At 56.0% G+C, this 26031-nt stretch overlaps 2 protein-coding genes across 5 annotated transcripts; both read left to right on the top strand.

The window, feature by feature from the left end:
- Positions 1–552: 552 nt before the first annotated feature.
- CDC42EP2 (CDC42 effector protein 2) lies at positions 553–8325 on the top strand. The gene is made up of 3 exons (XM_066570746.1): positions 553–1471; positions 6078–6748; positions 7536–8325. Exon 2 carries the CDS (start codon positions 6093–6095, stop codon positions 6729–6731), a length of 639 nt encoding a protein of 212 aa, XP_066426843.1. The 5' UTR covers positions 553–1471; positions 6078–6092; the 3' UTR covers positions 6732–6748; positions 7536–8325.
- A 2843-nt stretch (positions 8326–11168) lies between these two features.
- DPF2 (double PHD fingers 2) lies at positions 11169–24635 on the top strand. 4 transcript variants are annotated; one of them, XM_066570697.1, is made up of 12 exons: positions 11169–11265; positions 12757–12917; positions 13722–13829; positions 15150–15313; positions 15874–15966; positions 16172–16250; positions 16823–16864; positions 19660–19797; positions 20554–20682; positions 21426–21538; positions 22411–22492; positions 23954–24635. In XM_066570697.1, the coding sequence occupies exons 1-12, from the start codon at positions 11234–11236 to the stop codon at positions 24028–24030; spliced, it is 1218 nt and encodes a 405-aa protein (XP_066426794.1). In that variant the 5' UTR covers positions 11169–11233; the 3' UTR covers positions 24031–24635. The 4 variants fall into 4 exon arrangements, with proteins under 4 accessions (XP_066426794.1, XP_066426795.1, XP_066426797.1 ...); XM_066570698.1 differs by lacking the exon at positions 16823–16864; XM_066570700.1 differs by lacking the exons at positions 21426–21538; positions 22411–22492; positions 23954–24635 and adding an exon at positions 21066–21418.
- The last annotated feature ends 1396 nt before the right edge of the window (positions 24636–26031 follow it).

Below are 26031 nucleotides of genomic sequence, written 5' to 3'. Positions count from 1 at the left end.
GGGAGCTCCGGGAATTCCCGGGAAGGGAAGCGAGGCCGGGGTGGGGCCTGGGATCCGCTGGGACCGATCCCGAATCTCGATCCCGAATCCCAGCCCAGATCCTGAATCCCGATCCCGAATCCTGATCCCAGATTCCAGCCCCGATCCCGAATCCTGATCCTGGATCCCAAATCCCGGCCCTGATCCCCAATCCCAAATCCTGGATTCCAGCCCCGATCCCGATCCTGAATTCCAGATCCCGATCCTGCGATCAGGGGGTGACACCCCCGGGAATGAAGGGAAAGGGAAGGGAAGGGAAGGGAAAGGAAAAGGAAAAGGAAAAGGAAAAAGGAAGAGGATTCCCCCCCCAATCCCAGGATTCCCCCCCAATCCCGGGATTCCCCCTCCATCCCGGGATTCCCCCCCAATCCCAGGACTCCCCCCCAATCCCGGGATTCCCCCCCAATCCCGGGATTCCCCCTCCATCCCGGGCTGTCCCGGGCTGAGCCTTTCGTGCCCTCCCGGCGGCGCTGGCGGCGCTGTCCCATCCCGGGTCCACATCCCGGATCCACATCCCGGGTTTCAAGGGAAGGCAGCGATTCCTTCCTTTGATCCGGGGAAAAAGAGCGGAACCTTCCCCCAGGGCCCCCGCCCTCTCCGCGGCCCGGCTTAATTAAAACAGCGCTTAATTAAAACAGCGCTTAATTGGAGACCCCGGCTCCGCCCGCTCCCGGCTTAGAGCAGCGGCAGAGCCCCGGAACGGCCCCGGAATCCCCGGAACGGCCCCTGGATCCTTGGAATAGCCCCGGAACGGCCCCGGAACGGCCCCGGAATCCCTTGAACGGCCCCGGATCCCGGCCCGGCGCTTTCCGGGCGTTTTTTCCTGCGAACAGGAGAATCCCTGGATTCCCAAACCCCCGGATTCCCGAACCCCCGGATTTCTGAACCTCCGGATTTCCGAACCCCCGGATTTCTGAATCCCCGGATTTCCTGAATCCCCGGATTCCCGAAGCCCCGGATTTCCGAATCCCGAGATTTCCGCGCCCCCGCATTTCCAAGGAGTGTCCGGGAGCCCGAGCGGACTCCGACCCCATCCCCGACCCGCGGCCGCTCCTGCGCCACTTCCCGGCCCGGAGGAGCCGCCGCCGCCGCTGCTTTTCCTGGATTTTGGCTTTTCCTGGAATTTGGCTTTTCCTGGAATTTGGCTTTTCCTGGATTTTGGCTTTTCCTGGAATTTGGCTTTTCCCGGAGTTTGGCTTTTCCCGGAGTTTGGCTTTTCCCGGAATTTGGCTTTTCCCGTGGATTTTCTGTCACCGGGAGGGGTCGGGCGGTGGCCGAGGCCGAGATTCCTTCCTTCCTTCCTCATCCTCATCCTCCGGGCCTGTCCCGAGCCCGGGATTTTCCGGGAAAAGGGAGGAGCCCGGCGGGTCCCTGGCATGGAAGTGGCGCCGCTGCGCTGCCCCCGGGCCGGGCTCTGCGCTGCGCTCCCCAGGTGGGTCGGGATCGGGGCGATTTTCCCCGCTTTTAATCGATTTTAACCCATCCCGGCTCCTCCCGTGCTCGGAGCTCACGGACGGGTTCCCAAAATCCCCATTCCCTAAAAACCCCGACCGCGGCCTTCATCATCCCAAGGGGCTCCTCCTCCTCCTCTCTCCCGCTCCTGCAGCGCCGGGACCGCGGGGAAATTGGGGCTTTTCCGTCCCTTTTTGGGAAAATCCAAGCTCGGGAGCGGTCCCGGGGCAAATCCGCTTCCCGGGGAGGAGGGGAGCGAAACCGGGCACCCAAAAAAGGCTGGAAAGGCTCCGGAGGGAGGAATGGGAGGAACCCGAGGAGGTTTCGGAGGCTGCGCCTCCCTCGGGCCATTCCCATGGGAAAAGGAGATTTAAGGATTGAATTCCATCCCCGAATCCCCACCTGGGGAAAAGGAGGACGGGATCGCAGCAGGGTGGGGAAGGGCCGCTCAGACAGCACCAAAAGTCCTGAAAATTGGCCAAAAAAACCCCAAATTTCTGTGCGGCAGGGCCCAAAATGAGCAGGAAATTGGAATTTTTATGAAAAAACGGAGGGGGAAAGTAAAAATGTTGAGGTGCTGAAGCTCAAGGGGCTGAAAATGGGCAGAAAATTCCAGACTGAGGTAGGAATCTCCAAATCCGGGTGGAAAATGAGTCAAATTTCCAGGTCGTGAGAGGTAAATTTGTGGCAAGAGGCAGAAAGATCCCAAATTTCTCCTGAGCTGAAGCCTGAATTCCCAAAACCAGGTGGAAATTAAAGACCTGGATGTGCTGAAGCCCCAAGTGCTGAAAAAGGGACAAAATTTTCCTGTAATTTACAAAAAAAGATCCCAAATTCCTCCCGAACCAAACCCAAATTCACCAAAAATGGACGGAAAAGGAGCGGGATTTCCTCTCTTGGAACCAGAATTGATAGAAATGGGGGGAAATTCCTCAAATTTTCCTCCGTGGGAATCGAATCTGCTGATTCAGGCGATTCCAGGGGTCGGAGTCCTGGGAGCAGCTCCTGGAGCTCCTCCCACTCGGATCCCGGGGAAAACATCCCCTTTTTCCCGGTTTTTTCCCGGTTTTTTCCCTGTTTTTTTTCCGGTTTTCCCCCTGTTTTTTCCTGCTTTTTTTCCAGTTTTTTCCCTGTTTTTCCCCCTGTTTTTCCCCCTGTTTTTCCCTGTTTTCCTCATTCCTGACTCGTCCTTCGGGGTGTCCTGGCTTCTCCTGGGATTTCAGGGATGGAAATTCCCAGGATTGGATTCTTTCCTGCAGCTTTCCTGGTGTTTTCTTCCTTTCCCGGCGCATTTCCCCCCTGTTCGGGATCTCCCCGCAGGGATGCGGGGCTGGGCTCGCCCCGTTCCCGGCATTTCCCCATTCCCGGCATTTCCCCCATTCCCAGCATTTCCCATTTCCCCCATTCCCGGCATTTCCCCATTCCCGGCATTTCCCCCATTCCCAGCATTTCCCATTTCCCCGTTCCCGGCATTTCCCCATTCCCAGCATTTCCCATTTCCCCCATTCCCAGCATTTCCCCCATTCCCGGCATTTCCCATTTCCCCATTCCCAGCATTTCCCATTTCCCCATTCCCGGCATTTCCCATTTCCCCATTCCCAGCATTTCCCATTTCCCCATTCCCAGCATTTCCCATTTCCCCATTCCCGGCATTTCCCCGTTCCCGGGGCTTTGTCCGAGCAGGAGCGCCCGGGGGGAGGCACCGAGGTCGGGGGGGGGGGCGGCAGCAAATTTGGGGTGGGAAAAGCCCAGGAAGGGAAAATCCGGATCCCAGGGCTCCGACAGCTCCGGGATGTTCATCCCTTCATCACCATCACCATCATCATCACCATCACCATCACCATCACCATCACCATCATCGTCATCCTCAGCCCCACCTGGGAATCCACATTTTTCATAACCTACAAATCCGCTTTATTCCCTCCAAATCCATTTTTCTTCCCTCCAAATCCACTTCTTTCCCCTACAAACCCATTTCGCCCCCTATAATTCCATTTTTTTTCCCTCCAATTTCACTTTTTCCCCTCTGATTCCCCTTTTTCCGCGGTGCCGATCCCGATTCCCAAGGCAGATTTTCCCCATCGCTGTCCCTGCCGCCCGCCCGGCGCCGCCGCCCCCTCCCGTCCGTCCGTCCGTCCCTCTGTCCATCCGTCCCGCGCTAATCCCGGGATTAGCGGCCGCTCATTCTGCACCGTCAGGATTCTCCTGCCCGGAGCCGCCGGGGCCGGGCCCTGCCCCGATCCCCGGGATCGCCCCGGGATCCTCTCCCCGTCCCCGGCATCCTCTCCCTATCCTGGGATCCTCTCCCTTCCCCAGGATCCTCTCCCCATCCCGGGATCCTCTCCCTATCCTGGGATCCTCTCCCCATCCTGGGATCCTTTCCCTTCCCCAGGATCCTCTCCCCGTCCCCGGCATCCTCTCCCTATCCTGGGATCCTCTCCCCATCCCGGGATCCTTTCCCTTCCCCAGGATCCTCTCCCCGTCCCCGGCATCCTCTCCCTATCCTGGGATCCTCTCCCCATCCCGGGATCCTTTCCCTTCCCCAGGATCCTCTCCCCATCCCGGGATCCTTTCCCCATTCTGGGATCCTCTCCCTTCCCTTCCCTTCCCTTCCCTTCCCTTCCCTTCCCTTCCCTTCCCTTCCCTTCCCTTCCCTTCCCTTCCCTTCCCTTCCCTTCCCTCCCCTCGAGGCCTCGGGAGCGGCGCCGGTGCCGGTAACGGGGTCTGGGGGGGTTGGGGGGAAATGGGGAATAACGGGGGAGAATTCCAGGAAAACGGGGGAGAATTCCATAAAAATGGGGAATAATGGGGCAGAATTCCATATAAACAGGGCATAAATGGGGAGAAGTCCATGAGAACAGGATAATAAGGGAGTATTTCCTAAAAACAGGGGATGATAAGGGAACAGTTCCTAAAAATATGGGATAATGAGGGAGAATTCCCTAAAAATGGGGGATTATTCCCTACAAATGGGATAGTAAGGGAGTATTCCTTAAAAATGGGGGATAATGAGAGAGTATTCCTTAAAAATGGGGGGGTTATACCCTAAACACAGGGAATTATAAGGGAATGTTCCCTAAAACCAAGGAATTATAAGGGAATACTTCCTAAAAATAGGGTAATAAGGGAATATCCCCAAAAGCAGGGAATTCTGAGGGAATATCCCCAAAAGCAGGGAATTTTGAGGGAATATTCCCAAAAGCAGGGAATTTTGAAAGAATATCCCCAAAAGCAGGGAATTTTGAAGGAATATTCCCCCAAAAGCAGGGAATTTTGCAGGAATATCCCCAAAAGCAGGGAATTTTGAGGGAATATTCCCCTAAAAGCAGTGAATTTTGAAGGAATATTCCCCCAAAGGCAGGGAATTTTGAAGGAATATCCCCAAAAGCAGGAAATTTTGCAGGAATATCCCCAAAAGCAGGGAATTTTGAAGGAATATTCCCCCAAAGGCAGGGAATTTTGCAGGAATATCCCCAAAAGCAGGGAATTTTGAGGGAATATTCCCCTAAAAGCAGTGAATTTTGAAGGAATATTCCCCCAAAGGCAGGGAATTTTGAAGGAATATTCCCTAAAAGCAGGGAATTTTGCAGGAATATTCCCCCAAAAGCAGGGAATTTTGAAGGAATATTCCCCTAAAAGCAGTGAATTTTGAAGGAATATCCCCAAAACCAGGGAATTTTGAAGGAATATTCCCCCAAAGGCAGGGAATTTTGAAGGAATATTCCCTAAAAGCAGGGAATTTTGCAGGAATATTCCCCCAAAAGCAGGGAATTTTGCAGGAATATTCCCCAAAGGCAGGGAACAGGCAGGGTCAGGGCAGGTTTGCAGCCGTGAAGGAGAAATGGGATTTTCCATCCCTCGGGCGCTGCTGCTGTTGTTGTTGTGGTTTTAGGGACAAACCCGGCCGGGAGAGGCCCCTCCGGGTGTCCCACCCGGGCCAAACCCGTCCCTAAATCCCTCACACAGCGTCCCTAAATCCCCGGCGCTGCTCTGTCCCCGCCGCCGGCGCCGCGTTTACAAAGCCCGGGGTGGGTGGAATTTTTCTGCCCTGAGAATTCGTGCAAAGGGCGAAAACCTCCAGAACTCCCCACTGCTGATTTAGCAGGGAGCGTTCTGGCGGCCCCAAACCCTTTCCATCCCTTTTTCCCCTCCCACCGAGGCGAATCCTAAGGCTGGACGCGTTCGTGGCACCAAAAAATTCCCTTTTTTGCCTCATTTCTCCCCCAGAGCCGGAAAATCCTGCCCAGATTCAGCTGAACTCAAGAGTTCACGGCTGAAACAGGGGAAACCCCAACTTCCTTCCCCTTCTGGCCCCAAATCTCCGAAATTTCTGTTTTTTTACTCCAGCTGGGCTGGGTGGGGCCGAGGACAGAGCAGGGTGAGAAAATCCCAAATCCCTTTTGGGTTCAAAACGCCTCTTCCCAGCGCTCTGCTCTCCTGACCCCCAGCTCCTCCCGAAAATCCCAAACCCTGCATTTCCCCGATTCCATTCCCCGCTCTCCGGGTGTCGGTACCGCAGCAGGGGGAGGTCTGGGGTGCATTCCCGAGCGCCGAGGACTCGGAGCTGAGCCCTTCTCCTCTCGCAGGCTGCCCTGAGCGCCATGGCCACCAAGGTGCCCATCTACCTGAAGCGGGGCAGCCGCAAGGGCAGGAAGGAGAAGCTGCGGGACATCCTCTCCTCGGACATGATCAGCCCGCCCCTGGGCGACTTCCGCCACACCATCCACGTGGGCAGCGGCGGCCAGGGCGACACCTTCGGCGACGTCTCCTTCCTGCAGGGCAAGTTCCACCTGCTGCCCCGCGGCGCCGCTGACCGCGCCGAGGAGGCGACGACGACGACGGCGCCGTTCGAGTTCTCGCGCACGGCCACCGTGTCGGGCGCCGTGTCGGGCGCCGAGGCGGCCGCGCCGTCGCCGCTGCTCAAGAACGCGATCTCGCTGCCGGCGCTCGGCGCTGCCCAGGCCCTGACCCTGCCCGCGGCGCAGGCGCCGCCGAAGCCTCCGCGGCTGCACCTGGACGAGGCCACGGCGCCGTCACCATCATCACCATCGCCATCGCCGCCATCGCCGTGTCCCCGTGCGGCCGCCAACGGCGAGGCCGAGCCCTTCCTGTCCCACGCCGGCTCCCTGCTGTCCCTGCACGTGGACCTGGGCCCCTCCATCCTGGAGGACGTGCTGCAGGTCATGGACAGGCACCAGGCCGAGCGCGGCGCCGCCGCCCGGCCCGAGATCCCGACGTGATCCACGGCAAACGGACGGTGAGGATGAGGATGGGCACGGAGGAGGATTTGGGGTGGGTTTGGATTCGGAACTCAGATTCCAGCTCGGGTGAAGGTGGCACCATTGGGAAATGGACGGTGAGGATGAGGATGGACAGTTTTGGGTGGCTTTGGATGTGGATCTCAGATTCCAGCTTGGGTGAAGGTGGCACCATTGGGAAATGGATGGTGAGGATGAGGATGGGCATGGAGGAGGATTTGGGGTGGTTTTGGATTCGGATCTCAGATTCCAGCTTGGGAAACGGACGGTGAGGATGAGGATGGGCACGGAGGAGGATTTGGGGTGGTTTTGGATTCGGATCTCAGATTCCAGCTTGGGTGAAGGCAGCGCCATTGGGAAATGGACGGTGAGGATGAGGATGAGCATGGAGGAGGATTTGGGGTGTTTTTTGGAGGACTTGGGGTGTTTTTTAAGGATGAGGGTGGAGGATTTTGGGTGTTTTCGGATGTGGATCTCAGATTCCAGCTTGGGTGAAGGTGGCACCATTGGGAAATGGATGGTGAGGATGAGGATGAGGGTGGAGGATTTTGGGCTGTTTTTGGACGTGGATCTCAGACTCCAGCTTGGGTGAAGGCGTTGGGAAATGGATGGTGAGGATGAGGATGGGGATGGAGGATTTTGGGCTGTTTTTGGACGTGGATCTCAGACTCCAGCTTGGGAAATGGATGGTGAGGATGAGGATGAGGATGGGGATGGAGGATTTGGGGCTGGTTTTGGACGTGGATCTCAGATTGCAGCTCGGGTTCTCACCTTTCCTCGCTCCAGGTGAGGGCTCAGCCTCGGGGGAGAAGCAGAGGGGCCCCCACGAGCTCCCCTCAGTGGCCTCCTCCTGACCATGGGAAACGCGACCCCGCGCCCGTCGGACCCAAAGTCACCCCCAAACTTTGGGGTGAATTCCCAAAGATTCCGGCCGGGAGGACGCGGGGGGACACCGGGGTTTGTTCTCCACGGCTCTGAACCTCCTGAACTCTCTGAACCCCAAATTCTGCTCCGTGGAATCCTTTGGAAATCCCACGGATGGGGAAATCTCCACCCTGTGGAGAAGCCAAAACTCCGCGTGGAGGAGCTGGGATATCCCAAGGGGACTCTTGATTTAGGAACTCAATCCATGGAGGGGCCAGAAACCCCTCTGGGGTGACCTGGAGCGGCCGGGAATCATCGAGGAGACGCAGAACCAACCAAAAAGCCCAGCGTGAGCTGCGGGTGGATCCCGGGATCGAGGGATCCCCCACGGATTGTGCGGGCGGAGCGGGAGCGGGGAGTGCTGAGGGCAATCCCAGCTGGACTTTGGGGAATGGGGACCAAAACCCCTCTGGAAACGCTGCGGGTGCCCCAGCGGGACAGGGCGGGACCAGCGGGGCCTCCTTGCCCAGGCTCGGGTCACAGATTCCGCCCTTTCACTGATTTCCGGCGGTTTGAGCCCAAAATGAGGCCGGGACCCCCCCAGGGCGGAGCCGCGGCCCCTCCTGCCCCCGCTGCTGGTGCTGTTCCTCATTGCCTGACGAGTCTAATTTAGATTATCTGACTAATGACTCATTAGATTCTCGTTAACCAACCCTTGTCCCGCCTCTTCCTTCCCCTCCCCCTCTGCGCCGCTAAACCCCAACCACTTTTGGTGCAAACACCCAGAATTTGGGGATAAACCCATTCCCCAAGGTTCTCATCTGTCAGATGAGCAGCAGACTGAGGTTAATTAAGCTCAATCAGGTTTAATTGCTATTTAGTCCAACTCTTCCCTGCTCTGAACCCTTCTCTCCCCCCACCCTCTGTCCACGTTTTATTTATTTTGGGGATTTTTCCTCCCCAAACCAATTCCAGCTGTTTCAGAGCCTCCTCGTTTGTGATTAATCAAGCCCAGGGATGTTTGTGATTAATTAAGCCCAGAGATTGGGATGGGAACGTGGCTCCGTGTCCCCTCCTGTCCCACAAACAGCGTGAGGGGAGACGGGCCCAGAACGGCTCATTTTGGGCGGGTTTCACCACATTTTGGGTGGTTTGGGGGCTTTCCAACCCGGGCTGGCTTGGGACAACGTGCATGGACTTTTTTCCCTGGATTTCACCCCAGTTTTCCTGGGTTCCACCTTAATCAGTGATTTAAAGATGGAGCTGTTTGTGCCCCACCTCAGCCCAAGAATTGCGAAACCGTCGCTGCCGGAGCTGTTTCAAAATAACCAAAATCAGCCAAAATCGCTTTTTTTTTTTCTTGTTTTGTCCCTTTTCTTGCCCAGTTTTTTCCCCTTCACAACTCAGGGCTGAATTTTGGGGTGTTCCAGCTTTAATTGGGGACCTTGTTCACTCGTTTTTGTTCTCCCCCTACTCACGCCCCTGTGCTCCAGTCCTGGAAAAGCTCCTTTAATTTGCCAAATTTGGGGGGTTTTTTTTAACCATGAAAAGGTGATTTTGCTTTTCTCACCCCTCTCCTCCTTCCCCTCTTCCCTATTATAAACCCCTCAAATTATCCCCAAAATTATTGCTATTATCCCTGAAATTATCCCAAATATCACTTCCTCCCTGAAACTTTTTTTTCCCCCCACTCACATCTCCTGCAAAAAAAAAACCCAAATTCCTTAATTAATTTTCAATTAACGAATAAATCATTTGGGATCCCTTTCCACAGGACTGGAGCCTCCTTCACTTCTCCCCTGATTAGCCCTTCCCCAGATTAATGATTTATTCAAAGCACTGTTGCCAAACTTGCTGATTTACTCCCAGTTCCAAGGATTTGAGTCATCCGGAGCAGCCGTGACTCAGCGCCCGCTCCCCCTCCCTTTCTGGGGAGTTTATTGCGGAATCAATCAAGGCAGGAATCGTTAATTAATTAACCCCAGCAGGGGCACAGGCCTCCCTCCCAACTTCCTCATTTATCCCGGGATTTCCGGGCAGGGGATTAACGCCGCCCACGCCCGCGTCAGCCGGGATTACCAGGAGGAGGAGGAGGAGGAGGAGGGAGGAAGGTTTGACTGGGGGGGGGGGGTTGACCTTGGGGGAAAAAAGGCAAATTCTCAACAAACAGGGAAAAAAACACAGGCGGGATGTGGAAGTAAGGAGGAAAAAGAGAGAGGAATTCACGTGGAAGTGAGGAACTCACCTGGAAGTGAAGAATTCACCTGGAAATGAGGAACTCACCTGGAAATGAGGAACTCACCTGGAAGTTGACATCAAACCACACCTGCCATGGGGTCTGTGGGTGACCTCTGTCCTGGGGGATGAATTTGGGGCTACTTGGTTAATTCAGGTTTGATAAAAAGGGAAAAGAGCTCAAAAACGGGAAATTTCGGCAGGAGTTTTTGGGGATGAAGAGACATAAGGAATCCGGGGAGATTTGGGACCTGAGGGATCCATCCTCACTTATCCCTAATTTCACCCTCTTATGGCCCTCATTTATTCCTCGTTTCATTTCCCCACTCCCAATTTATCCCTCATTTCCCTCCCAACTCTCACCCCTCTTTTCATTTTATCCCCCAAACCTCCTCCGTCCCTTCCCATTTCCCTTTTCATTCTCCATCTTCTCACCCCTTTCCATGGAAAGGTTGAGGTTGAAAAAGACCTTTGGGATCATGGAATCCAACCTGGTCACCCTGAACGGCGTCCCCATGTGCCACATCCAGGCTCTTTCTGGGATAATTCCAGGACAGCAATTCCACCACCTCTCAGGGTGGGACAACCCTTTCCAGGAATTTTCCTCAATAAATCTTCCCTGATCCAACTCAAGGCTGTTCCCTCTTGTTTTATCCATGGAGAGAAGGAATCTCACCCCTGGGCTCATTCCAGGGAATTGGAGGGAGCAATGGGGTCTCTCAATCCTCCTTTTTCCAGGATAAACCCCATCATCCTCTGCCATCATTTCTCCTCACTTTCTGTCCATTTCTCCCTCACTCTCCCGCCTTGTTCTCTCCCAATTTTTCCCTCGTTCTCCCCCCCATCTTGTCGCTCATTCGCTCTCATTTTCGCCCTCACTCTGCCCCCTCCATTTCCCCCCTCAGTCTCTCCCCTCCATCTCCCCCTTATTCTCCCCCTGTACCCCTCTCTCTGCCTCCCTCTTTCATCCCCATGCCCTCCCTTTCTCCCCGTACCTTCTTCCATCCCTTTCTCCCGGATTTTCTCCTTTTCCGTGCTTTTTTCCCCCTCAGATTCTTTTCCCGCCATTTTTCCCCTCAGACTTTCGCCCCCCCCACTCCCCCTTTTCCCGCCTTTTTCCCGCCCCCGCGCACGCGCGCTACGCACAGCGCCGCCCAGCGGCCGGGAGGACTCCCCGCTCCCTTCCCCCGGCCCTCCCTCTCCCTCCGCCTCTCCTTTCTCCACCCTTCCCGCTTCCCGCTCCTCCTTCTCCTCCCTCCATCCCTCTCCCTCTCCCTCCTCCTCCTCCTCCTCCTCCTCCTCCTCCTCCTCCTCCTCCCTCTCCCCGCCCCTCCCGCCCCTCCCTCCGCGCACGCGCCCCGCGGCGCCCCGGCGGCGGAGCCAAGATGGCGGCGGTGGTTCAGAATGTGGTCAAGCTGTGAGTGCGGGTCTCCCCCCCCCCTTTCCGTGTCTCCCCCTGCGGCGCGGGAATGGTGCGGCCCGGCCGGGCGCGGGATGCGGGGCCCCCCCTTCGGCCCCGCGCGCCGGACGGGACCAAGTGGGCGGAGAGGGGGGAAGGGGGGAAGCGACACGCGCGCATTGTTCGCGGTGAACTTTGCTGAGGGGGGCGTTAAGGACACCCCAAAATCCTCCCCAGCACCGGGACGGCCGCTGAGACTTGAGGGGGGGAGAGTCTGGGAGAGTCCGGGGGGTTCCCCCAGGTCTGGCCCTGATGGCCCTGAGAGGGTCCCGGAGAGGGCAAAGCCGGGGGGTTCATCCCTTTAAAATTCCCTGTAAAATTCCCTGTATTGTATCCCTGTGCTTCCTCGTGGATTCCTAAACTCCGTGTGCGAGCGTCCTGTAGAGGCCAAGGACGGGGGAGTCATCCCAACACATCGCTGTGCATCCCTGGAGATTCCCTGGGCATCCTTGAATATCCCCGAATATCTCTAAATATCCCTAAATATCCCTGTACATTCCCTGTTCATTCCTGCACTACTTCCCCAGCCAGAGGGTCCTGTGGAGGCCAAGCTGGGGGGGAGTCTTACCTCTGCTTCCTTCTAAATCCTCGTATTTCCCTCAAAATCCCTGTATCTCCCTCGAAATCCCCGCATTTCCCTGTATATTCCTGTACTTCCTTCTAATTCCCTGTATTTCTCTTTAAATCCCTGTATTTCCCTGTGTATTGCTGTATTTACCTCTAAATCTCTGTATTTCCTGTAAATCCCTGTATTTTCCTGTCTGTCTCCATCTCTTCCCTTCCTGCCCTTCTCTTCCCACCCCTATGAGTGTCCTGGAGAAACGAAGGAATGGGGAGTTGGGCACTTTATCCCTGATATTCTCCAGGATTTTATCCCTGATATTCTCCAGGATTTTATCCCTGAGAGTTTCCAGGTTCATCCCTCAGGGTTTCCAGGTTCATCCCTCAGGGTTTCCAGGTTCATCCCTGAGAGTTTCCAGGTTCATCCCTCAGGGTTTCCAGGTTTATCCCTGATATCCTCCAGGACTGTATCCCTGACATTCTCCTGGTATCCCGGAGAGGTTCCCCATTACCCCATTCCCATTCCCAGTGCCATTCCCAGTGCAGTGCCAATCCCTGTGCCAATCCCTACCATTCCCAGTGCCATTCCCTGTGCCAATCCCGGTGCCATTCCCTACCATTCCCTGTGCCATTCCCTGTGCCAATCCCGGTGCCATTCCCTACCATTCCCTGTGCCATTCCCTGCCATTCCCAGCATTGATCCCTGCCATTCCCTGTGTCATTCCCTGTGCCAATCCCGTGCCATTCCCAGTGCCATTCCCGTGCCATTCCCGGTGCCATTCCCGGTGCCAATCCCGGTGCCATTCCCGTGTCATTCCCGTGCCATTCCCGGTGCCATTCCCGTGCCATTCCCGGTGCCATTCCCGTGCCATTCCCGTGCCATTGCAGGCTGGGCGAGCAGTACTACCGGGACGCCATGGAGCAGTGCCACAGCTACAACGCGCGGCTCTGCGCCGAGCGCAGCGTGCGCCTGCCCTTCCTGGACTCGCAGACCGGCGTGGCCCAGAGCAACTGCTACATCTGGATGGAGAAACGGCACCGCGGGCCCGGTACGGCACCGGGGAAATGGCTGGGAATGGGACCAGGAAGGGCGGGAATGGCACTGGAAGAATGCTGGGAATGGTGGGGAAGTGATGGGAGAATGGTGGGAAACTGTGGGGAAACACCCGGAGAACAATGGGGAAATGATGGGGAAACAACAGGGAAATTACGGGAAACGACAGGGAAATTATGGAAAACAATGGGGAAATTATGGCAGAATGGTGGGAAACGGTGGGAAAACACCGGGAGAACAATGGGGAAACAACAGGGAAATGATGGGAAACAGTGGGGAAATGATGGGGAAAACAATGGGGAAATGATGGGAAATAGTTGGAAAACAGCAGGGAAATCATGGGAGAATGATGGAAAACAATGGGGAAATGATGGGAGAATGGTGGGAAACAATGGGGAAACACTGGGAGAACAATGGGGAAACAACAGGGAAATGATGGGGAACAATGGGAAAGTGATGGGAGAATAATGAGGAAAAACCAGGAGAATAAGAGGAAAACACTTGGAAAACACCAGGGAAATGGCAGGAGGCAGAAAACAATGGGAAAAAAGGGGAAAACACTGGGAAAACACCAGGAAAGCGATGGGGAAATGGCGGGGAAAGAGGGAAAACAGCAGGAAAGCAATGGGGAAATGACTGACAGGAAAACAGCAGGGAGGGGAAGGGGACGGGGTCACTTTGGGCCGCTCTGCCACATCCCTGGGAGAGTTTGGGGGCTTTAATCAGAACCTGGGACCATTGCCAGGGGTTCTGTCCCTCCCTGGCTGGATTTTGGGCCATTTCTGGGCTTTCCCTGCAGGTTTGGCAGCCGGGCAGCTCTACTCGTACCCAGCGCGGCGCTGGCGCAAGAAACGCCGCGCCCACCCCCCGGAGGACCCCCGGCTCTCCTTCCCCTCCATCAAACCCGGTACTGCTCCCACTCCCTGCTGCGTTCCTGGGAATTCCACTGGCTCTGCCAGCATCCCCCACCCAGAGCCTCCTTTTTCCCGGTTTTTCACCGTTTTTCCCCGTTTTTCTCTGGGTTTTCTCCTGTTTTTCTCTGCTCTCCCATTTTCCCCATTTCCCCCCATTGCTTTTCACCATTTTTCTCTGGGTTTTTCCCCGTTTTCCCCCATTGTTTTTCACCATTTTTCTCTGGGTTTTTCTCAAATTTTCTCTGGATTTTTCCTCATTTCCCCCCCGTTGTTTTTCCCCATTTTCCTATGGGGTTTTCCCCTATTTTTCTATGGGTTTTACCCCGTTTTTCCCCATCCCAGATGTAGAGCAGGCTCTGAAGAAGAAGGGGCTGCTCTCCCATTTATCCCCATTGTTTTCCCCCATTTCCCCCCATTGTTTTTACCCCATTTTTCTCTGTTTTTACCCCGTTTTCCCCATCCCCAGACGCGGAGCAGGCCCTGAAGAAGGAGGGGCTGCTCTCCCATTTATCCCCATTGTTTTCCCCCATTTCCCCCCATTGTTTTCCCCCATTTTCCCCCAGATTTTTCCCCATTTCCCCCCATTGTTTTTACCCCGTTTTTCCCCTCTCCAGACGCGGAGCAGGCCCTGAAGAAGGAGGGGCTGCTCTCCCATTTCCCCCATTTATCCCCATTTCCCCCCATTGCTTTCCCCCATTTTCCCCCGGATTTTCCCCCATTTTCCCCCGGATTTTCCCCCGGATTTTCCCCCATTTCCCTCCATTGTTTTTACCCCATTTTTCTCTGTTTTCACCCCATTTTCCCCATCCCCAGACGCGGAGCAGGCCCTGAAGAAGGAGGGGCTGCTCTCCCATTTCCCCCATTTCCCCCCATTGCTTTCCCCCATTTTCCCCCGGATTTCCCCCCGGATTTTCCCCCATTTCCCCCCATTGTTTTTACCCCATTTTTCTCTGTTTTCACCCCATTTTCCCCATCCCCAGACGCGGAGCAGGCCCTGAAGAAGGAGGGGCTGCTCTCCCATTTCCCCCATTTCCCCCCATTGCTTTCCCCCATTTTCCCCCGGATTTCCCCCCGGATTTTCCCCCATTTCCCCCCATTGTTTTTACCCCATTTTTCTCTGTTTTCACCCCGTTTCCCCCGTCCCCAGACGCGGAGCAGGCCCTGAAGAAGGAGGGGCTGCTCTCCCATTTTCCCCCATTTATCCCCATTTCCCCCCATTGCTTTCCCCCATTTTCCCCCGGATTTTCCCCCATTTCCCCCCATTGTTTTTACCCCATTTTTCTCTGTTTTTACCCCGTTTTCCCTGTCCCCAGACGCGGAGCAGGCCCTGAAGAAGGAGGGGCTGCTGGGGCAGGACGGGAGCAGCCTGGAGGCGCTGCTCAGGACGGATCCCCTGGAGAAGCGCGCTCTGCCCGACCCGCGCATGGACGACGACAGCCTGGGCGAGTTCCCGGTCACCAACAGCCGCGCGCGGAAGGTGCCGGGGATTCCAGCGGGATAGCGGGAATGCCACACAGGATAGCGGGAATGCCGAACGGGATAGCGGGAATGCCAAACGGGATAGCGGGAATGCCACACGGGATTGGGGATAACGGGAATGCCAAACAGGATAGCGGGAATGCTGAACGGGAATTGGGGATAACGGGAATGCCAAACGGGATTGGGGATAACGGGGATTCCGAATGGGAATTCCAGCGGGATAACGGGGATTCCGAACGGGAATTGGGGATAACGGGGATTCCAAACAGGAATTGGGGATAACGGGGATTTCCCCATTTTTCCCCATTTTCCCCATTTCCCCGCTAACCCCCGTGTCCATTCCCATTTTTCCCCCATTTTTTCCCCATTTCCCCGCTAACCCCCGTGTCCATTCCCATTTTTCCCCCATTTTTTCCCCATTTCCCCCATTTTTCCCCGCTAACCCCCGTGTCCATTCCCATTTTTTCCCCATTTCCCCGCTAACCCCCGTGTCCATTCCCATTTTCCCCCATTTCCCCCCCATTTTTCCCCGCTGACCCCCGTGTCCGTGGTTCCCAGCGGATCCTGGAGCCGGACGATTTCCTGGACGATTTGGACGATGAGGATTACGAGGAGGACACGCCCAAGCGGAGGGGGAAGGGCAAGGCCAAGGTGAGCGATTCCCGAAATTCCGGGCGGTTCCTGTGAGCAGCCCCTTCCCCACCGCCAGCACAACCCCGGCATTTCCACGCTGGTTTTGCCCAAATTCCCGGGATTTGTGGCCCTTTCCGCGCCGTTCCCACCGCGGGGCGCTGTTGCCTCGCTCCCTGCCTCGCTCCCGTCCCGGGTTTTGCCCAAATTCCGGTGTTTTTCCCAGGGAAAAGGCGTCGGGGGGGCTCGGAAGAAGCTGGACGCTGCCATCCTGGAGGACAGGGACAAGCCCTACGCCTGTGACAGTGAGTGCTGGGCCCGGGTGGGCCCGGGGGGTCCCGCCAGGCTGAGACCCCCGCCCGCCCCCAGGGAGGGCAGGGCCGGCTCCCGCCTCCCTCCCCGTGGAGTTTTCCCACTGGGAATAAATACTGGGGAGAGCAGCAGGACACAAACACCAGGATAAAAACCCATAAAAACCAGGTTAAAAATGAGAACAAACCGCCCCCAGCAGCCCCAAAAGGCCGGGGAGGTCCCTCCCTCCCATCCCAGTCAAATCCCAGCCCCTGGGAGCCATTCCCAGCCCTCCCTTAAGGATCTGGGAATCCCAACAAAGCCCTCGGGGCGGGGGCTCCGGCCCTTCCCGCCCCCATCCACGAATCCGGGGGACCGCGGGAAGGGCAGTGCCAGGGAAGCTTTGCCAGCTCCTTTTTCTCTCTTCTTCCTCCTGTCCTGCCACTTCCCAGCACTAATTCTCCCCCTGGCTCCCTGAGGTTGTGCTTTTCCTGCCCTCTTCTCCCGGTTTTCCGTGTGTGCGTGTCTGTCCGTGTGTCCGTGTGTGTCCGTGTGTCCTCTCACGACTTCTCTTTCTGTGTTTCAGACAGTTACAAACAAAAGCATTCCTTGAAACCTCCCGACCGAGGTAGTTCCGCTCTCTCTCTGCTCGTTTTTCCTGCTTTTCCTCCTTTTTTTTCCCCCCCCACTTTTTTTTTCCCACCCCCCAAAAAAGGATAAAAAAAAAAAAAAGGCCCAAATTCCCCTGTGGAGCCGCGGGGTGGGCGGGAGGAGGAGGAGGAGGAGGAGGGAGAGGCCAAAGGCCACGGCAGCGACGTCAGCGCCGGCCCCGCTCGGGCCCCCCTGACCCTTTTCCAGCAGGGAACGGGGCCGGGAAAACAAAGATTAAATGGACCCCCCTGTGGAGCCAGCGGTGGGAAAAACACGGAGCTGGCGCCCCAGTCCCGGAGCTGGTGCCCAAATTCTGGAGTTTGCACCCAAATCCCGGAGTTTGCGCCCCAATCCTGGAGCTTGTGCCCAAATCCTGGAGTTTGCACCCAAATCCCAGAGCTTTCACCCAAATCCCGGAGTTTGCACCCAAATCCTGGAGTTTGCACCCCAATCCCGGAGCTTGTGCCCAAATCCTGGAGTTTGCACCCAAATCCCGGAGCTTGCGCCCAAATCCCAGAGTTTCCCCCCCAAATCCCGGAGTTTGCGCCCCAATCCCGGAGTTTGCATCCAAATCCCGGAGCTTGTGCCCAAATCCTGGAGTTTGGACCCAAATCCCGGAGTTTGCGCCCCAATCCCGGAGTTTGCACCCAAATCTCAGAGTTTCCACCCCAAATTGTGCAGTTTCCACCCCAAATCCCAGAGTTTGGACCCAAATTCCAGAGGTTCCCCCCTAAATCCCAGAGCTTCCACCCCAAATCCTGGAGTTTGGACCCAAATTCTGCAGTTTCCACCCCAATCCTGGAGTTTCCAGCCCAAATTCTGCAGCTTGCACCCAAATCCCAGAGCTTCCACCCCAATTCCGGAGTTTGCACCCCAGTTCTGGAGTTTCCACCCCAAATCCCAGAGTTTGGACCCAAAATTCTGCAGTTTCCACCCCAGTCCCAGAGTTTGCACCCAAATTCTGCAGTTTCCACCCCAAATTCCGCAGTTTCCACCCTGATCCTGCAGTTTCCACCCCAAATTCCGCAGTTTCCCCCCCAGATCCCGGAGTTTCCACCCCAATCCCAAATCCCAGGATGTGCCGCTGCCTCCACCCCCCCTATCCCCCGTTTGTTTTCCTGCTCCAAATCCGCGGAGTTTTGCCTCAAAAAAAGCCCCAAAACCGGGGCTGGCCTGGGGTGGGGAGGGGAATTCGGGGTTTCCCGGGAGGCTCCTCAGGTTTTGGGGCAGGAAAGGGGAATTTGGAGCGGGAATTCCACGGGAATCGCGCTGGGATTGCTGCTCCGAGCCCCCACAAACCCCGCGGACCCCAGGGCCGTTCCCGGGGGTTTCATCCCCAAAATTCCGGCCTGGGCTGCGGGAGCCTCCCTCCCTCTGGAAGTTCAGCCCCGTTTTCCCTGATCCCGCTGCTTTTTTTGCTTTTTCTCTGATCCCGAGGCAGAAGAAGATCCAGAAACTTCCGTGGGGTTCTGGAAAAGCTCCAAAATCAGGAAATCTCATCCCAAATCCCGACTTTTAGAAAAATGCAGGGGAAACTTGGGAAGCATCTGCAGCAAGCCCTGGAGTTCCCCCTCTGGCGCTGCTTTTTCGGGATTTGATCCCAATTCCTCTGGCTCATCCTCCCCACGCCCAAACGGGGCTGGAAAGGGATTTTGGGGTGTCCTTGGACGAGGAAAAACCCAAAAATTCCCTGGAAAGGCAGCGCTGGGGAAGTGGAGCCCATTCCCTGATCCACAAGGAGCCGGGTGGAGGCAGAAACCTCCCAGATTCCGGGGCGGGAAATGGGAAAAGCGACGGATTCCGATGGATTTTGGGGCTCTGAGGAGCTGGGATGGATCCGTGGCTGCTGCCAGATCCCTCCGTGGAACCCCGGAATTCCCAAGTTTCCCCTTCCCCTCCGTTTTTAACCTCGGGATGGGATTTTTTGGGGTGGGAGATCTGGAATTCCTTTGGGATCCCGGGGAGTTTACCTGGAATTCCCAATACCTGGGATTCCTTTGGGATCCTGGGTCATTCCCTGAAATTCCTCGGCAATTCCATGCAGTTTTCACCAATCCCGTGCAGTTTTTCCCCAATTCCATGCAGTTTTTCCCAATCCCATGCAGTTCCCCCCAATCCCGTGCAGTTTTTCCCCGATTCCCTGCAGTTTTCCCCAATCCCATGCAGTTTTACCCAATCCCATGCAGTTTTACCCAATCCCATGCAGTTTTTACCCAATCCCATGCAGTTTTTCCCCAATCCCATGCAGTTTTACCCAATCCCATGCAGTTCCCCCCAATCCCATGCAGTTTTACCCAATCCCATGCAGTTTTCACCCAATTCCGTGCAGTTTTTCCCCAATCCCATGCAGTTTTACCCAATCCCATGCAGTTTTTCCCCAATCCCATGCAGTTTTTCCCCAATCCCATGCAGTTTTACCCAATCCCATGCAGTTTTTCCCCAATCCCATGCAGTTTTCACCCAATTCCGTGCAGTTTTTCCCCAATCCCATGCAGTTTTCCCCAATTCCATGCAGTTTTTCCCCAATTCCGTGCAGTTTTTCCCCGATTCCCTGCAGTTTTTCCCCGATTCCCTGCAGTTTTTCCCCGATTCCCTGCAGTTTTTCCCCGATTCCCTGCGGTTTCCCCCATTCCAGCCTCTCTGCTCTCCCAGCCCCGGCGCTGGGATCGGCCCCGTTGGGTTCAGGGTTTGGGGTTTCCGTGCCCTGCCCGCCCCTGACTGGGATTTCCCGGGATTTCCCGGATTTCCCGGATTTTCCCGATTTCCCCGCAGTCTGCGGGAAGCGCTACAAGAACCGCCCGGGGCTCAGCTACCACTACGCGCACTCGCACCTGGCCGAGGAGGAGGGCGACGACAAGGACGACTCGCAGCCGCCCACGCCCGTCTCCCAGCGCTCCGAGGAGCAGAAATGTGAGGGGAAACCCCAAATTCCCCCGGGATTGAGCGGCAGCCGCGCCCAGGAGCCGGGAGCGGCTCTGGGGGGATTCTCTGATCCTGATCCTGAATCCCTGATCCTGGATCCTTGATCCCTGATCCTGGATCCTTGATCCCTGATCCCTGATTCCTCATCCCTGATCCTTGATCCCTGATCCTGATCCTGGATCCCTCATCCTGATCCTGGATCCCTGATCCTGATCTTGGATCCCTGATCCTGATCCTGATCCTGATCCTGATCCCTCATCCCTCATCCCTCATCCCTGATCCTGATCGTGATCCTTGATCCCTCACCCCTGATTCCTCATCCCTGATCCCTGATCCTGATCCTGGATCCCTGATCCTGATCCTGATCCTGGATCCCTGATCCTGATCCTGGATCCTTGATCCCTGATCCTGACCCTGGATCCCTGATCCTGATCCTGATCCTGGATCCCTGATCCTGATCCTGGATCCTTGATCCCTGATCCTGACCCTGGATCCCTGATCCTGACCCTGGATCCCTGATCCTGATCCTGATCCTGGATCCTTGATCCCTGATCCTGATCCTGATCCTGGATCCCTGATCCTGATCCTGATCCTGATCCTGGATCCCTCATCCCTGATTCCTCCTCCCTAATCCCTGTCCCTGATCCCTCATTCCTGTCCCTGATCCCAATCCCTGATCTCTCATCCCTGTTCCCAATCCCTCATCCCCGATCCCAATCCCCGCTCCTCCTGTCCCCTCTGCAGCCAAGAAGGGCCCCGACGGGTTGGCCCTTCCCAACAATTACTGCGACTTCTGCCTGGGGGACTCCAAGATCAACAAGAAGACGGGACAGCCCGAGGAGCTCGTGTCCTGCTCCGACTGCGGCCGCTCCGGTCAGGCACGGGGCCGGAGGGGGCGTCTGGGGTCGGGGATCCCAGGGTTTCCCTTTGGGATGGGGCTGGGGACACATTTGGGATCAGGGATCCCAGGGTTTCCCCTGGGATGGGGCTGGGGACACATTTGGGATTGAGGGTCCAAGGATTTCCTTTTGGATTGGGGCTGGGGTTGGGGAGGATTTTTGGATCTTTGGGATCCTGGATCCGAGGATTTCCCTCTCCTGGACGAGCTTGGGTTGGGCTGGAGAGGGGCAGGAACTGGGGAATGGTGGGGTTGGGTCCCTCATGTCCCTGATGTCCCCAATGTCCCCGATACCGCTGATGTGTCCTCACTGTCCCCAATGTCCCTGATGTCCTCAATGTCCCCGCTGTGTCCCCAGGGCACCCGTCGTGCCTGCTGTCCCCAATGTCCCCAATGTGTCCCCGATGTCCCCAATGTCCCCGATGTCCCCAATGTGTCCCTGCTGTCCCCAATGTCCCCAATGTGTCCCTGATGTCCCCGATGTCCCCAATGTCCCCAATGTGTCCCTGATGTCCCCGATGTCCCCAATGTGTCCCTGATGTCCCCGATGTCCCCAATGTCCCCGATGTCCCCAATGTGTCCCTGATGTCCCCAATGTCCCCAGGGCACCCGTCGTGCCTGCTGTCCCCGATGTCCCCAATGTGTCCCTGCTGTCCCCAATGTGTCCCCGATGTCCCCAATGTGTCCCTGATGTCCCCAATGTCCCCGCTGTCCCCAGGGCACCCGTCGTGCCTGCAGTTCACGCCGGTGATGATGGCGGCGGTGAAGACGTACCGCTGGCAGTGCATCGAGTGCAAGTGCTGCAACATCTGCGGCACCTCCGAGAACGACGTGAGTGCCAGAACCGCCCGGGAACGGCCCAAAAACCACGTGGGAATGCCAAAAACCACCCGGGAATGGCCCAAAAACCACCTGGGAATGCCAAAAACCACCTGGGAATGCCAAAAACCACCCAGGAACAGCCCAAAAACCACCTGGGAATGCCAAAAAACCACCTGGGAATGCCCAAAAACCACCCAGGAACGGCCCAAAAACCACCTGGGAACGGCCCAAAAACCACCTGGGAATGCCAAAAACAACCCAGGAACGGCCCAAAAACAACCTGGGAATACCAAAAACCACCCGGGAACGGCCCAAAAACCACCTGGGAACGGCCCAAAAACCACCTGGGAATGCCAAAAACCACCTGGGAATGCCAAAAACAACCCGGGAACAGCCCAAAAACCACCTGGGAATGCCCAAAAACCACCTCCAAGGGCCCCAAGCACCTGGGAGAGCCAAAAAATCACCAGGGAATGGCCCCAAAACCACTTGGGAATGCCCAGAGTTACCTGGGAGTGCCCCAAAACCCACCTGGAACCTGGAATGCCCCAAAACCACCTGGGATTGCCCCAAAATTCCCACTGGAGGCTCTTCTGTGGGGGAAATCCTCGGGGTTTCAGAGTCCATGTGACCCAGGAGAGGCTTTTTGGGGGGAAAAACCTGGATTTGGATAATGTGCAGAATCCCAGAGCCATTCTGGGAGAAATCCTGGGGTTTTTAATCATCCCCAGAAATCTTCCTGCAGGGAATTTGTGCCTTTCCAGAACCTTCTGGATACGGGGGAGGACAGTGGTGGGGGGAATCCTTGAGGGAGGTGTGGGAGAGGCTTTTTTGGGGGGGAAAATGGGAATTTGGGGATGATGGGGATGTGCCCGGGGCAGGACCAGCTGCTGTTCTGCGACGACTGCGACCGCGGGTACCACATGTACTGCCTGACGCCGCCCATGTCCGAGCCCCCCGAGGGTGAGCCCTGGTCCCGGGGGGCCCCAATCCCCTGGGATCGGCCCCAAATCCTCCCCCTGGAGTTCCTGATCCCCTGGGATCGGCCCCAAATCCACCCCTGGGACTCCAATCCCCTGGGATCGGCCCCAAATCCACCCCTGGGACTGCTGATCCCCTGGGATCTGCCCCAAATCCACCCCTGGGGCTCCAATCCCCTGGGATCGGCCCCAAATCCTCCCCTGGGACTCCTGATCCCCTGGGATCGGCCCCAAATCCTCCCCCTGGGGCTCCAATCCCCTGGGATCGGCCCCAAATCCTCCCCTGGGGCTGCTGATCCCCTGGGATCTGCCCCAAATCCACCCCTGGGGCTCCAATCCCCTGGGATCTGCCCCAAATCCACCCCTGGGGCTCCAATCCCCTGGGATCTGCCCCAAATCCTCCCCTGGGGCTCCTGATCCCCTGGGATCTGCCCCAAATCCACCCCTGGGGCTCCAATCCCCTGGGAACTGCCCCAAATCCACCCCTGGGGCTGCTGATCCCCTGGGATCTGCCCCAAATCCTCCCCTGGGGCCCCAATCCCCTGGGAACTGCCCCAAATCCTCCCCTGGGGCTGCTGATCCCTTGGGATCCCACCCTAAATCCTCCCCCTGGAGTTCCTGATCCCCTGGGATCTGCCCCGAATCCTCCCCTGGGATTCCACCCTAAAACCGCCCCCGGGGTTCCCAATCCCTCAGGATTCCGCCCCAAAACCTCCCCTGGGATCTGCTGGTCCCCTGAGATTCCACCCCAGGATCTTCCCTGGGGCTGCTGACCCCCGGGACCTGCCCCAGAACCTTCCCTGGAATTCCCGATCCCCTGGGATCCCACCCCAAACCCCCTTGGGGTTCCTAAATCCCCTGGGATCCCACCCCAAACCCCCTTGGGGTTCCTAAATCCCCTGGGATCCCACCCCAAACCCCCCTGGGGTTCCTAAATCCCCTGGGATCCCACCCCAAACCCCCTTGGGGTTCCTAAATCCCCTGGGATCCCGCCCCAGACCCTCCCCTGGGGTTCCTAAATCCCCTGGGATCCCACCCCAAACCCCCTTGGGGTTCCTAAATCCCCTGGGATCCCGCCCCAGACCCTCCCCTGGGACCCCCCGTCCCCCCGGGTCCCTCCTGGGTTTCCTTCGGCAATGTGGGGAGGGGTTTCATTGTCCCAGATCTTCATCTTCCTCCCCTTTTTCCTCCTCCTCCTCTTCCTCCTCTGCCTTCATTCTCCTCTTCTTCCTCCTTTCTTTCTTCTCCCTCTTCCTCCCTCCCTTTCCTCTCCTCTTCCTCCCTTGTTCCTCCTCTTCCTCCTCATCTTCCTCCCTCCACTCTCTTCTTTGTTCTCATCCTTCGTCCTCCTCCTCCTCTCTCATGAACCCCCATGATTCATTAACTGCTTAGTAAACTGATTAATTAACTGCTTAATTAACTGCTTAATTAACTCTTTTTGCAGGGAGCTGGAGCTGCCACCTCTGCCTGGACCTGCTCAAGGAGAAGGCGTCGATTTACCAGAACCAGAACAGCTCCTGATCCTGCTCTTCCTCCCCATCCTCATCCTCGCCCTCATCCCCACCCCCGTCCCTCCTCATCCTCACCCCCTCGGCTTTGGGGCCTTTTATTTCCCCTTTTTTTTGGGTCCTTTTCCCCTTTTTTCCCCTTTTTTTTTTGGGGGGCCTTTTCCCCCATTTTTTTCCTCTTTTTTGGGGTCCTTTTTCTTTTCTTTCCCTTTTTTTTAATTTTCTTTTTTTTTTCATCCTCTCGTTCCCTTTTTCCCCTCCATTTCCCTTTTTCCCTTCTTTTTTCCATCCTTTTTTCTTAAATTCTTCCATTCCCTTCATTCCACCTCTTTTTTTTCCTCCTTTTTCCCAATTTTGGCTCCTTTTTTTCCCATTTTTTTCCCCTCTTGACATTTTTTGGGGTGACCCCCCCCTCCCAGGGTGACATTTTTGGGGTGACTTTCATCTTTTCCTCCCCAATTCCCAAGATTTCACCCCAAAACTGACCCCCTTCCCCCAAACTTTCCCTTTCCCCCCTTTTTTTTGGGAATTCTGGGGCAATTTTGGGGTTTTTTTTTTCCATTTTTTGAGGGATTTCTCCCACTTTGATTTTTATTCCATTTTCCCCCATTTTTATCCCCCCCCCCCCCCTCAGGATGGCTCCCGGCCCCTCCCCCACCCCCACGAGGCCTTACCCCTCCCCCACCCCAAAATGGGGCAGAATCCCTGGATTTGGGGATTCCCCCCCACCCCTCCCCCGCTGGCAGAGAATGGGGCAAAACCCCCAAATTTTGGGGTTTTCCCCTGGCTCCCCTCCCCCCCCCAGGGTCGGTTTGGGGTTTGGGGGTGGGGGAGGGGTCGAGGTTGGATTTTTTGGGGTGAAAAAAGCCCCTTTTGGCCCCAAAACGCCGCTGGGGGGCAGGGGAGGGGTTTGGGGCTGTGGGAACCCCCCCCCTCCCAAAATTCCCCAAATTTCCCCCGAATCCCAAATTTCCCCCCTCCCCGGGTCCCGTGGACTGAATGTGCCTGTTTTTCTAAAAAAACACAAAAATAAATGGACTTTAAAGCACCTACCTCCGAGTGCCCCTCCCCCCTGCACCCCCAAATCCCCCCGGACCCCCCGAGAGGAGCCCCCGGGATGGGCCCCAAAAAATGGGCAAAATAACCCCAAAAAATGGGCAAAATAACCCCAAAAAAGACCAAAATAAGCCCAAAAATGGGCAAAATAATAACCCCAAAACTGGGCAAAATAAGCCCAAAAATGACCAAAATCCTGCACCAAATGAAATAACGCCAAAACTCCTGAAATAGCCCAAAGTTTGGCCAAAATAGCCCCAAAATGACCAAAGTAGCCCCAAATTTACTGAAATTATGTTGAAATAGCCCCAAAATCGACCAAATAGCCCCCAAATAACCCCAAAATGACTGAAGTAATCCAAAATTGTACAAATAACCAAAAAAAGAGACCAAAATAGCCCTAAAAGCACTAAAATACACCCAAAATAACCCCCAAGCGACTCAAATAGCCCCAAACTTGACCAAAATAACCCCAAAATGACCCAAATAGCCCCAAAATAAATAAATAACCCCAAAGTGATGACGCATCCCCCAAAATTATTTTTAAAATCCAAAATAACCTGAAATAAAACTCCAAATTGACCAAACCAACCCCAAAAAATCGTGGAAATGACCCAAAAATGACTGAAATACCCCAAAGTGGCCAAATTAAACCCAAAAATGACTGAAAATGTACCCCAAAGTGCTCAAAATTGACCCAAATCCCTGAAATCCCCCCCAAAATTCCGCACCCGAGGCCTCATCCCGGTGGTTTCTCTCCTCCCCGTCCCGAGCACGATTTTGGGGGGAATCGACGGCGTTTTGGTTCAAAATGGGATTTTTTTCCCCCTTTTTCATGCCCTGCCGGGGGTGGGGACATGGAAATGTCCCAAAACCAGGGGGATTCACCCCAAAACTCCCCTGGGCGAAGCTTCACGGTTGTGTCTTATCCGGGAACGAGCGAAACGACACCAAAACG

Source organism: Molothrus aeneus, unplaced genomic scaffold (assembly GCF_037042795.1).
Source record: "Molothrus aeneus isolate 106 unplaced genomic scaffold, BPBGC_Maene_1.0 scaffold_30, whole genome shotgun sequence".
NCBI classification, from domain to species: domain Eukaryota; kingdom Metazoa; phylum Chordata; class Aves; order Passeriformes; family Icteridae; genus Molothrus; species Molothrus aeneus.
Note: the sequence above shows the minus strand (reverse complement) of the source record. Positions and strands in the feature narration are given on the sequence as shown.